Raw genomic sequence first — 12781 nt, forward strand, 5'->3', positions numbered from 1 at the left:
CTGAGCTGAGGATAAATCACATGGTCAGTATCATTCTTAAGCACAAAAAGCTCCAAGAAGAGGGCATTTCTGGGGTATTTCTAAAAGCCAATTTTTGCTTCTATGACCCATGACTGAGTCCCTTTATATGGGAATGTTTCACTTGTGGCAGTCAAGGTCTTCATGATGCACTGTCACACAGGGATGTGAACCCCGGAGTGCTCCTTGGATTTAAGCTCTAAGTGGGAATCCTTAAATAGTTGAATAGTTGAATAGAAAATGGACAAAGACACAACTTCCTCCCCATAAAACCCCAAAAATCCTAACAAAAATGAACAAACTTCATTAAAGGAGCTACTTGGTTTCTCTGATTAGTCAAGTTCAGCTGCAGTTCTTTACACTAACCAGAGAAGTCCTTGATAGAGGGTAAACAAAATTATCAAGGAAATAATTTTCTGTATTTCACCTTACCCTTTAGTAGTAAGTGCTGATTTTTACTCTAGAGACTTCTGGAGCACACGATATGACTACGCACTACAGTTTTGATGGCCATGCCTCTCAGCTGAATTTTATTTCTCTTGTGGTTTGTCTGAAAGGTATGGGTGCATGTGTGTGCCTTCATGTACATACACATGCACATATATTTTATCGAGCTTAGGGTAAACATGTGCGTTTGTATGTTAGCAGGCATGTATTTGTATCTATGTGTGTTACATCCACTTCACTTTGCAGGTTTCGGTTTACAGGACCTCTGGTGGACGATCAGTCTGTCTGGAAGAAAAGTACGCCCACAAATATCACATGGAACTAGCTGGGTCTGGGCGCTGCTCCAGGCTGCCTCATTTAAAGAATCAAGATCATAGAAACCTTTGGCTGGAAAATTAGAAAAAGAAAGTATCAGCTTTCATTCTGGAGACCCACATTCAACTCTTTATGGAAAATATTTTCAGGAAATACCTGTTGACTGAGCCTTTCAGTTTAACCAAACCATATTGCTTTTGCAAATGAAAAAGAAAAGAAAGAAGCAAAAGAGTAAAAAATACATAAAAAAGACTCTGCTTTTTGTCCCAGGGGTTGAATTAAATTAACTTCAAACTGAATCATTTTGTATTGTATGAGAGTACAGAGAAAACATCATGCTGTGTGTTATGATGTGCATTCTAAGCTAATTACTAACATCTTTGCATACATACTATTATCAGCAAATTCACTTTTTGGCTTCACCTCAAGTTCTGTTTAATCAGCATGTGTTATCTGACCATGGCTATGGGCGGGAGTGTATCCTACTTGAGAATATGCTCTTTGCACTGCTATGGAAAAGGGGTTCAATTTTCTTCCTGTTGGAGTTTATGCAAGTTTTGCTAAAAAGTGGAGTAAATCTTAGATAAGCTCAAAACCTTACAGACAAAACCTACAGTACTTTGAAGCCACAGCTTCCTATGAGGTCACTGCACTGATACATGTATTGTGATCTAAACGCTAATCCAGTCTTACCCTCAGTTATTTTCCACTGTGGGAAGAAGGACTGCTCTGAAAATGCAAGAGCATTCTTCAAACACTCAGATGTATTTTCAAGATTTGGGTATAAAAAAAATATCTTGTTTACTTTCATCTTGAAATGGACTTCCCTTTTCACATAGTATTGTCTCAAACTGATTTGCAAAAAGGCCAGGAAGGTTGCTTAATACCTGGACTTAGTCCTTAAGAGTTTTCATTTGAAGTACATGTAGAAAAAAATCCACATGGCTTGAATTGAAGATGTATTTGCTTCACCCTTCTCAAATGGTATGACAATATAGAAAAATATTTAAAAATCTGGTTTTTTTCTTTGAACTTTTAGCAATTTTTAAAAGAAAAGGATTTGTGCATTTTAAAAAATTCCATGGTTTCTGTCATTGGCACATGATAGAGCCCTTCATTAAAGGCCCATACAATTTTAATATGATTCATATCCAATGGTTCACATAACCACAATAAGCCTTAGATCTCTTAATATGCCTGTTCCTAATGTTCTTTTTGTTAGAAGAGCAACCAAGTAGTGTTTCTTTTCTTGGCTGAGACAAATATCCCCTTTGCTTGCAGGAAATGAATGTGTATTTTCTGTACTTTGGTGAGTTTATGGAATATAAAAAAAAAAAAAGAGGGAGGGAAAGAGAAAGAGAGATGACTTTCTCCTTGAAGGCATGTGTTAGGCATTCCACAAACAAAACACTGTGTAATGAGGGCAGTGGTTGTCTTCCCGTGACACTGGAGTTTTCAAAAAAAGATTTATGTAAGTTATAAAAAGTTTTATGTAAGCAGTTAATATTTCTGAGCTTTTTTTGAACATTGCCTGTTTTATTCAACAACAGGAGTAATCCCTCCTCCCTGAAATGAGAAACTGTGAGACATGCAGTACATGCATGTGGTCTCAAGGTCAGTTATAGCATTTACCAGATGATCGAGAGTAACTCTTACGGAAAAAGAACAACACTGAGATTATTTTCTTGAGGCCAGGAGTATGAGGCAACTGCAGGGGGAACAACAATTTTAGCTCAAACTACAGAACTGATCAGGCTTGCATCAGCAGGCATTTAGGGACAGATGTTGGAAGCAGGTCAATGTCCCCTGGGGAACCATAGGCACACAACACCTCACAGGAGATGAGAGATGCCTGATATGACTCACTGCATACAGCAATTTTCTGAGCTTTCTGCTAGATTGTTTTCTCAAAGAGTGGTTGTCTTTCTGCTTCCACTCCTTCAAAATAAGAACAGTGTATTTAAAAAAAAACATATTTGTCCTTTTGCATCCTTCTCTTTCACATGGAATTCTCATTTTCTCCATCTGTTTTACCACAAAATGTGTAATAACTAAAAAGTGTTTAACATCTAAAAGAGCAAACACAATGAAAACATCTTTTGAACATATCATTTACTGCAGATTCAACTCTGCCACTTGGCATCTGTTAACCAAGTTATGATTTGACATTATTTGATCTTTGATTATTATTTTGAACAGCTGTTTAGTGTTCTCTGTGATCCTGCTCTCTTCTGTGTGTCTTCTGAGGACATATTTCTTTGTACTGCTGTAAACTGACCTAGTGTATGACTCTTTCACAGTGAGTTGTAGGAGACTTTGTCTACTTTTCCAGACATTAGGGGAAGCTGAGGGAAATTATGGGGAATATAAAAAAAAGCATGTGTGGATTAAATGCCTGTGAGTGAGGAAGTGGTCCAAACTTGGCCCAAAGTAGCTCAGACCAGCTGGCAGGGCCAGGGAAAGCATCCAGAAGAAAAGGTGAAATAACTTTACATGAGAATAGGGAAGCCCTGGGAACAGCTTTCAGGCAAAGCACAGGTAAGGATTTCTTTTTGGTCCTACACTGAGCACATCATCCCCCGGAACACATACTGGAGCCCACCTCTGTGGGTGCTGGGGATTATCAATGTTTGTTGACTTCAAGAAGTGGAAACTTATAAAACAGAACCCACAGAACAAACATGCCAAATTGACAGAATTAAAAATGGATCAATAACATCCACTGGATGCTGACTGTAGAAGAACGTAGTTGAAGTATCTATACGTATGTTGCCCAAGGGTATTTTATTTTAATGACTGTATGTGTCAAGTCTGCGCATTACTCTTGGATGTTTTTGCTTACTTTAAAACATGCCTATCTACAGTGTTGAAAGGAGTCAAAAGCTGTGAAGCATGTTGCTAATCTATTTGTGTTTTGATTCCGAACATACTGACACATAAAGGGGACTGCCCCAGTAGGCATGTCCCAGAGTCAGTGACTACTCTCACTTCTCATGGATGCTCCACAGAATAACTTGATACTTAACAGAAAGCTTAAAACAAGTAAACTGGAGAAAGAAGTTCTTGCAAACTATTTATCTACTACTTAAAATTACTTTTTTAAAAAATTTTTATTTTATTTTATTTTTATTTTTTGTTCCTCCCACTTTCTTCCTCCCAGATCTTAACTTGGTCTATATCTTACCTTGCACAATTCTGACTTCAGGCTTTTTAGGTTCTGGCCTTCTCAAGTGCTTGGGTAGGTTGTCATTCTCCTGGTGCCATTTTTTCAGGCATTGTGGTTCATGAATACTAATAGATTTTGTTCCATACTCACGACCACATATGTAACAAATCACTGTTGGTGGCCGTTTTATCACTTTTGCCTGCAAGTAAAAATGGTGAAGAAGAATAAATACTGGTTTCAACATTAATTTTGAATCAGAATGACTGTGGATGAAAGCAGTCATGTAGATAAAGAACCTGATACTCGTGAAATCAGTGTAACTGTTTCTAGCAATTCTGTTTTGTTTGCATTCAGTCTTGAAGCTTGTAAGAGATATCACCTCATTAACAGATGGGTTCATTCTGCAGATACTGGGCTGAAAATTCACGTGTGTGACTAATACTTAGCTATTTTCACACCTTCGAGTTCATAGAAATGCTCAGTCTTCACATGCAGAAACAACTTTGCTTCATCAGGTTGCTGGGGAGCAGCATCCACCTTAAATGACTGAAGCTCTTTTTTATGGACCAAGTAGAAGTAACATGTAAAGAAGCAACAAAAGCTTCCTCAGCTGAACACAGCTGCAGTAACAGACAGACTCCATCTTCTGGCAGAACACAGCTCAAACCACTGTGTCCAGCTTTAGTGTCTCTCTAAAGTTGGAGAGTGAGGGTAGCTGTCCCAAGCAGTGATTGTGGTCCCTTACCCCATGTTACTTTTTTTTGCCACAGTTCAGTTAGTTGATGGAATTCTTAGCCTGCGAGGATTAAAATCAACCCAGGATATTTCAGGATGAAGGGTAAAATAGGAATTGCTGTTTGTTTATCCCAAAGGCCTCAGTGTGAACTTTGCCACTAACTGTAGTGAGTGTAGAACTGGACTCTAAGCAAGTTATTGTTTCCACACTGCAAATATGCTATTGTTCTCAGAAAAAAACAGCTCAACAATGGAAGAAAAAGATTCCTCAGTCCCAAACTTCACAAATACATATTCTAAGGCTGAAAAATGTATAATTACTGTGGTATGGTAGATTATGGACTCGGCTGTGTCCTTAGGCGTGTCCTGGGCTAGGTGTGGTGTCAATACCAGCCCTACTGGTAGCATAAAAAAACACTGTAGAGACAGAACTTGGAGGCACACAGATGGGTCTCACAACTGCCAGCACTTCCTACACTTCTGACTGCAGAATACCAGTAAGAGATGAGCTGTCCCCCGCTCTCCTAAAGATAGAGGGACAGCCAGGCCAGACCAAACATGGGAAGCCTTTCTCACTCAAACAAGGGAGGTGGGGATTTAATTTTTTCCTCTGCTGCTGTTTAAGACAAAGAATAACCTGTTCCAGTATTTATGACTCTCTCTGTCAGCCCACGAGTGTGTTCAAGAAATTCTGGGCAGTTCTCGCATTTATGTTACAGTCTGAAAATGTCATTAGTGAACAATCTGCATAAGCTTGCTTTCCTGTATCACACATGTAAACTCAATTACAAGAAGAAATACTACTCTATAAAGTGTATTTTTGCTGGGAAAAGGTAGACTTAATCTAGAAAGTTCTCACAGTGACTTGAAATACGACATCGAAAGACAGTCTCTCCAAGGACATTTCAGCCTCTTGACTTTCAAATGGAATTTCCTTAGCTACCTTTGATAACACAGTATTTATACATGTATATTTGTAATAAATATAAAAACATACCCTTCTCCTCCTATTTGTAGGTGAATATGTCAACAGCTATTTTAAGAACACCTTCTGATTTTTCACTATCAATTTTCACCTACCTCCTTGCTTCAGGTCTTGAGCTAAACCTTGTCTGATTTGGAGATAAGACTCTGGATCCAGACACAGAGTTTTTTGAAGGCACTATATGTTTATTTGTAGGCTCTGGAGAGGTTTAATTAAGAATATTATCTGAATTGTTGAGATCAGGGGACTCATTTCAGTGTGCATTCCTGTTTTGAGTATGTTACAGCATTTTAGAAATGGTTTCCTTAAAAAATGCTAGTTGTAAAATCACTGGGAACACATATTTCTCACTAGGTTCATTAGCTAGGTTCCTACCATTCATTAAAATAGGTTATTTACTGGCTGAAAACTAGGAAAGAGCAATTTGATGTGCATTTGGTTTGTGGGAACTCTTTATATACTACCAGAAAGGGAAAAAGGAATCCTGGTAAAAATGTTGTAGAAATCTGTTCAAGTAGAAATGTCTGTCTTTTGTAACTTCCACAATTAAAAACTGTACAGAAACAATAGAAGAGACCAAAATTAATTAAAAGGAATCAGGTCACTCTAAGGATAGAATTTTTTTTTTTTCCAGAAAAATAGTGAGTTTGAATCATCACCAGACATACAATTATACACACAAATCCTTCTCTGCACACATGTTGAAAACCTGAAAAATAAAATCTGAAGTGGATTAGCCTTACAATTGGTAGTAACAGGTTTCTCATTTTTTAACTGTGGAATCCAAGATATGATAAGCTTTACTTGGAATTTCTACAGCTGATGATATTTACCCTTCCTTTCTTTTTCTCTTCAGTGTGTGCTTATCCCAAATGTCACATCTGGAGGCCTGCAGTTTGAAATGAAACTATTTTTGGAAACACCACAATTTTCCAACCCAAACTACTCACAGGCCAGTGGCTAGGCTGTCTGCTCACTGCTTTGTTTTTAACTTTTAAAAAGGGTTGTAGGGAAGGTCTGTTCCTGAGGATATGTGTTATTATAAAAATACCTACAAATACCTAACAGTGTAGCTAGGCTTTCCTCTGGTGTCTCAGTATTTTCTTTTTTTCTCCAAGACTGCTAAGTATGTCTGCGTGACTATGAATGAAGTTATTTAGCTCAGAGGGCTATGCAACTATGTATTTTCAATAGACCTGACATTACTTGAGGTTAGCCCCAGGCTGCTGTTATGGTGTTACATGAGGTCAAATCCTTCCATACTGCACAAAGCTTTTAATTTCTTCTTAAGTACACAATAAGACTGTCTCCCAAGCTCTGCTACATAAATATTTATCATCTAGGACTGCACACACCTCGCCTTTCCTATTTGTTTAGTTATCCACGTATTTTAATGGGAAGAGGGGAAGCATCTTGCTCTAGGACAGAGCTCTCATCATAGACTTGAATTGCCCAAGCAACAGAGGCTCAAAAAAAGATTGGTACAAACACTTAGCAGCACCATTCTGTTGTATGAAAGCAGTTCTTTTCACACATTCCTCTCCGGAAAGTAGAAAGCATTTTGCATAAAGGACAGGGACAAGCTGTGGCATAGATCTCATGACTATGCAAAGTTGCATTTCACACCCCACTGGAGTAATTTCAGCCACTGCCCCAACACAACTACCCCAAGCACAAATGTTAGGACTGGTCATATGCCTGTGTACAAAATTTCTTTGAACAGTAATTCTGCCAGATGATGCTGGTAATTAAAGATATTACTCCGCTGAGAGCACTAGAATATCCCATTTCGCTCCTGATGTGTTTTATTTTAATTGAAATACATCAGGATAATGAACATGTACATTTTGTGTATAAAAAGAAAGGCAAGAAACTCAATCATTCCCAATGATAAGTTTCGTTCAAACCATCCATTCACTGTCCATTCTCAATTAACTTTCCATATTTGAAAATTTCTTTGCCAGAATTCTCCTAAAAAGGTGTTCAAAACCACTGCAATCGAGGCAAGCAAAGCTTTTCGTTGACTTCCCACCTTCATTAGAATTACACAGCATCTGAAGGAGTCTTTCTTTTACCAAGCGCCTAGATGGCTTTGTGCTAGAGCAAAATACAACATCAACATTGTTGCTACAAAAATTTTCAAGGTTTATGCTGTGTTAAAATGCATTGCAATACAGCAAAGAAAGATCAGTGATATCTTTTTAGGTAGTTCACCTGATAAGAAGAAAACAGCAGATGGCAGCAGCAGCTGCTGGTGATACATCTAATAGGCTTCCAAGATCAGCGATATCTATTGTCAAAAATCCCATAACTCATACACACACGGCAAGTCACTGGTGCTCACTTACACGTACCACACACTTTTTTCTATGAAAGAATAAAACACAGACTCTGTTCTAGTGCAAGTCTGATTTTCAGAAGCTCCAGACGTCACTTCCATTTTTGGGGGTATCACGACAGAATCCAAAGCAGAATTTCTGAGTCTTTAAGCATAGGCGGTGGTTTGTTGTACAAAGTCACACAGGATTAACTCAGATGTGTTCACTGATTCTGAGAGCAAGGGCAATTAGTGGAAGAGATGATTTACAAAGGCTGATGTGTCTCCAGCTCTAAAAACATTTAATGCAAAACTGCAAAAGAGTTTGTCAGTAACGACAACAGCCTAGTTGGCCCTTCACTTGCTAAAGGGCAGGGAGCTCCAGGACAGAGGCACACAGGCAGAAGTGCTTGCAGTTGTAAAGTTGAGATGTCCTTCACATGGTGTACTATTAAATCAGTCAAAACTTTCGTTTTGTAAATGAAGAAAATTCAGCTTTTTCATATAGGGCATCTTTCATTGCATAAATTAATTTGACAGTAGCATTACTTCTCTTAAATACACTTATACAAGGGTTGGATTTTTTTTCAGTTAGTCTTTTTCTCTGATGTTTTGCTGAATCAGGACTTTAAATAAGTACTTAAATAATTCACCATCACAGCAAGTAGGTCTGTTAAATGAGACAATAGGCTGCCCCAAATGCTTCCCAGACAGGACCAAAACAGATTGCCATTTCACTCCAGCACTAATGGAGTACTATTTTTTAACAGAATTAATAAGTAGCTGAGGAGCTGGTAAGGTGAGCAAAACTCAAACCATATGTTGGAAAAAGATGAAGACTTTAGAGGACACACAGACCTTGTTCCTGTTCATAGCAAATCTGCAGTTCTTCCATAAGCTTAATGCTTTTCCACATCCTTCCATGTGTGGAGCTTTCAAAATTTTCAACTGTAAATACAGACCTTCACACAGAGAATTTAAACCTATGGAAAAGAGGCTTCCTTTAACCACTTCTTATAAGCTGTCTGCCAATCCTGAAGAACCATTTGGATCACAGGACATTTCTTTCAGTCTTCTGTTCTACTTTCTGCCTTTAAAGTGAACAAAAGAACAGCTCTAAAAATATTAACATAAAAGACCTCAGAGAGGTAAAATCCATCATCCATTCCTGAAAGTCATTGTTAATAATAAAGTCCCTTAGAGTCAATTACAAACTGCAAGCTGTACAGCCTCATTAGTTCTGTTGCAACTGATGAACTGTAACTGCTTGGAAGTAAACGAGTAAACCTGTTGTTCACACAGAAGGAAGAACATATTTGAACAGATTTCATTCTGGCTCTGCAAAGCTCACAGAAGTAAAAAGTGGTAATAATGTTGTTGTTCAACAAGTCAGCAGATGTGACTGAATCCACACAGGGAACAGATTTGTTGTGCAAGAGGGTAACATTTTACAGAGTCACTGTCAATGCCAAACCACGCTCTAAACTTTTTCCTTTTTTCTTTTTTTTTTTTTTTCTTTTTGATAGCATTATAACTATAGACAATTGCCCCATGTCCTTTTTTTTTTTTTTTTTTTTTTTTAAACTCCAGAATTATGTGTGATGGAATAAACTCTCTGTTTCACACCCATGCCCTTCATTGAACAATCACTTTCAGAGCAAAGCCTGTTCTTTGGTAAAGGGTACAATGTTGTGAAAACAAGAACATCACCCTTCCTATACCTATAGATGCAGCTGTGCAGCACTTTGAACTGCTTGGAATTATTTGAAATTTGCTGATAGAAGACGTAAGGAGTGAACCCTAATTTGACAGTATCTATCAGTTAGTGGCCTCATATAGCATAATAAAAAAATGTTTCCTGTTATCTTTTAGTCTCATGTGAGCTAGGGTAATGCTTATATCTCCATTTTATTGAGCAGCTCGTAAGCTAACATGTAATGTCCTTTGACATCTAAAGCATCTTTAGAAATGCTCTGCATACCATTGCATTCCTTTGGTGACTGAAAAAGTTAAATCTCATTTTCAAAAGTAATGTAGGAAACCAGGATTCCAATCCCCATTTGAAAAAAAAAAAAAAAAAGATGTTTAATTTAGACACTGGGCCTAAATTCAGACAACTATCTTACAAAACTCCTGGCCAAAAGACAGCTTGTGCAGAAACAAATGCAGAAAAAAATAAGCCATTTTCCAAAACTCTGTATAGTTTTTGGATAATGTGAATCAGCTTCTTTATTCTTGGATCTTGAACCAAATTCAGTGGAAAGAAATGTGCAGTCCTATTTATTTTGTTGTTGTTATACCCAGAGCTGCTGCCTTTGAACATGCAGTCCTCAGTAAACTTATGTTCCATGCCAAGGTTAAGAAAAATGGTAAAATATGAAAATCATATTTGGAGTGCTGGAGTGCTTACAGGACAATGAAACACTGCATTTCATGGTTACTAAATAAAAATACCTAGTATCTGATAAAACATATAACATCCAAACCTTGCCTAAGCTACTTAAGAGAATCGTCTAGGGAGGTATAGCAAACAATGGTCCTCTTGGGGTATAACTCTTACAGGACCACAGAGAAGGAGAACCCAACTACTCTCTTTCAAAAAGAAAGTTGAAACAAATAGGAATAAGTAGTTTCCCCATTCACCCAGTATTCCTCTTTTCTTTTTCTACTATTCAGGAGATAAACTTTTTCCTGGAGCCAAAAGGTCCTTCTGAAGGAAAGTGATCTTAAATTTGATGGGAAGCCAGTCTCCCCTCATCTTCCAAGTATCAAGATGCATCCACACCCTTTCATACAGCACATGTTTAGCAATTTACCTGTGCAGCTGATGCAGCCCCACTCATTCCTTGATGGTCCTCAGATTGACCATATCTTTCTGAGCCAGTTCCAGTTCTTGGTCCTTTACCAGATTTATGAGTGCTGCTACCTCCTCTGCAACACCTTTCATGCACAGGGAGACGCTCAGGAAAAAAGGTTCTGCCACAGTTTCTACAGGGCACGAGCTGGGCTTGAGCACTCTGATAAGCCGCCTCATTTTCATCTGCAAGTGTATAGGAACCACCAGGAAGGACCTCAGGTTTCCTGGGCTCTGGTCTTCTAAGGTGCTTTGGTAGTTGATCGTTTTCAATATGCCACTTCTTTAGGCACTGAGATTCATGTATAGAAATAGACTGCGACCCAAATTCTCTGCCACAGATATAGCATACCTTCAAGCCAGGTCTCCTTGGTGGAAAGGGCGTTTGAGACATGTTTGAAAAATCTGATGGTTTTGATGCTATTGCAGTGCCTGGTCACCTTTACTGGCGTCCAGCTTACAGATGTACTACTTTCGGAAAATTTCTGGGAAGATCTGCAAGTTGGATGGTGCCAGATGATGCTCTGAGGGCAAGGTGCTAGAGATACTAGTAGGGTCTTCTCCAGGACTTGACGGAGAACTATGAGTTTTGTTCACATTCTTTTTCCTGGCATTTGTTTCCATGAAGGATAGGACATTTGGGGAAATTTCTCCCTCTCTTGCACATAAAGGTCTTGGGAAAGTCTGCTGTTCAGAATGATTTTACACCTTCTTAATCCATTTTCATGAGCCAATGTGTATTAGGGACTTCAAAGCTGGAACACTACATCTAATGGCTGTTTCAGTAGAGAAAGGGGGTTTCTGTGTGTTTTCCTTTTGTCTTTTGTTCTTACATGATCCTGAAACAAATGAAATTAGTACATATTAATAAATGTCTTCTCCCTTGTTGAGGTTACCAACTAGTGGTTTATCACAAGGAACCTTACTACTCTTGTACTTTTAAATAGCAGATAAATAACATCAAATATATCCTTACCCTTAATGATCAGTTGAACAATGTAAATCTAAAATTCTAGTTTCAGAAGATGGAAAGACATGAAGGACATGAAAGAAGATGGATTTGGTACTTGTGAGGTGGTGGCTCAAATTCTCTGACCCATCTTGATTCTCCCAGTACAGGAGAGTTATTAATAAAATTGAGCAGGTTTATTAGTAAGAGCTAGTGAGATGCTTTGGGGGCTGAAGCACATGCCATATGAGGAGAAGGTAAGGCCGCTGTTGTTTAGTCTCAACACAGTACTAAACATATTTCCATTTTTCACTGTGCAGTCTATCCCTGCGTACAGATAAATCTGTGCTGTATCCCTTAGAAGCTCATTTCTTATAATATTTTACCCTGGTCCTCCTTTAAGGATCAGAAAATAAAATTCAGACCATATCCTTGTATAGTAGAGACTACTGTTTTATTGCAAGAAAAAAAATAGCTAGTACGTCGCATAGATAGGCAACTGCCATGGACAGTCTACTTTTTCTGTAATAGAAGAAACAGCTGGCTAAACGGTCACCTTGCCCTTACCAAACATTCCAAACTTTATCTCAATCCTTTCAAACTTTTAGGGGGTTCCTAACCCACAAACTTATCCAGAGATTCCACTGACCTGTCTCAGTTCACTTTCTCAGCTGCAACCAACCAACCTGGATCTGCTCTTTACTGCTGTATTGTTATGGCACCATGGAAGACTTTGTTTCCACTCCACAGCCTTTTCACCCTTATCACTCCCACCTCTGAACCCAGGGGCTTAATTTTACTATACTCAAGGGTAATGATGCAGTTTTTTAGATGACAAACTTTGTGCCACAGAGAAGTACTGAGCTCATTCTAGTCTCTCAAATATTCTAAGGGATATCTTAAGGACATGGGCTATAGTTGTCACCACGTTCATGTGCATAGTCATTCTCTTGCCAGGCACATAAAAAGTGTTTAGATTGCTGCATTCACACTGC

The 12781-nt window shown here is 38.4% G+C and overlaps 1 protein-coding gene across 1 annotated transcript; it reads right to left on the minus strand.

The window, feature by feature from the left end:
* Positions 1-632: 632 nt before the first annotated feature.
* On the minus strand, positions 633-11423 carry LOC126647117 (zinc finger protein 474). The gene is made up of 3 exons (XM_050329046.1): positions 10800-11423; positions 3965-4145; positions 633-852 (listed from the first exon to the last, which is right to left on the minus strand). The coding sequence occupies exons 1-3, from the start codon at positions 11229-11231 to the stop codon at positions 701-703; spliced, it is 765 nt and encodes a 254-aa protein (XP_050185003.1). The 5' UTR covers positions 11232-11423; the 3' UTR covers positions 633-700.
* Between the last annotated feature and the right edge of the window lie 1358 nt (positions 11424-12781).

Source organism: Myiozetetes cayanensis, unplaced genomic scaffold (genome assembly GCF_022539395.1).
Source record: "Myiozetetes cayanensis isolate MyiCay16 unplaced genomic scaffold, myiCay2020 scf4, whole genome shotgun sequence".
Lineage (NCBI taxonomy): Eukaryota > Metazoa > Chordata > Aves > Passeriformes > Tyrannidae > Myiozetetes > Myiozetetes cayanensis.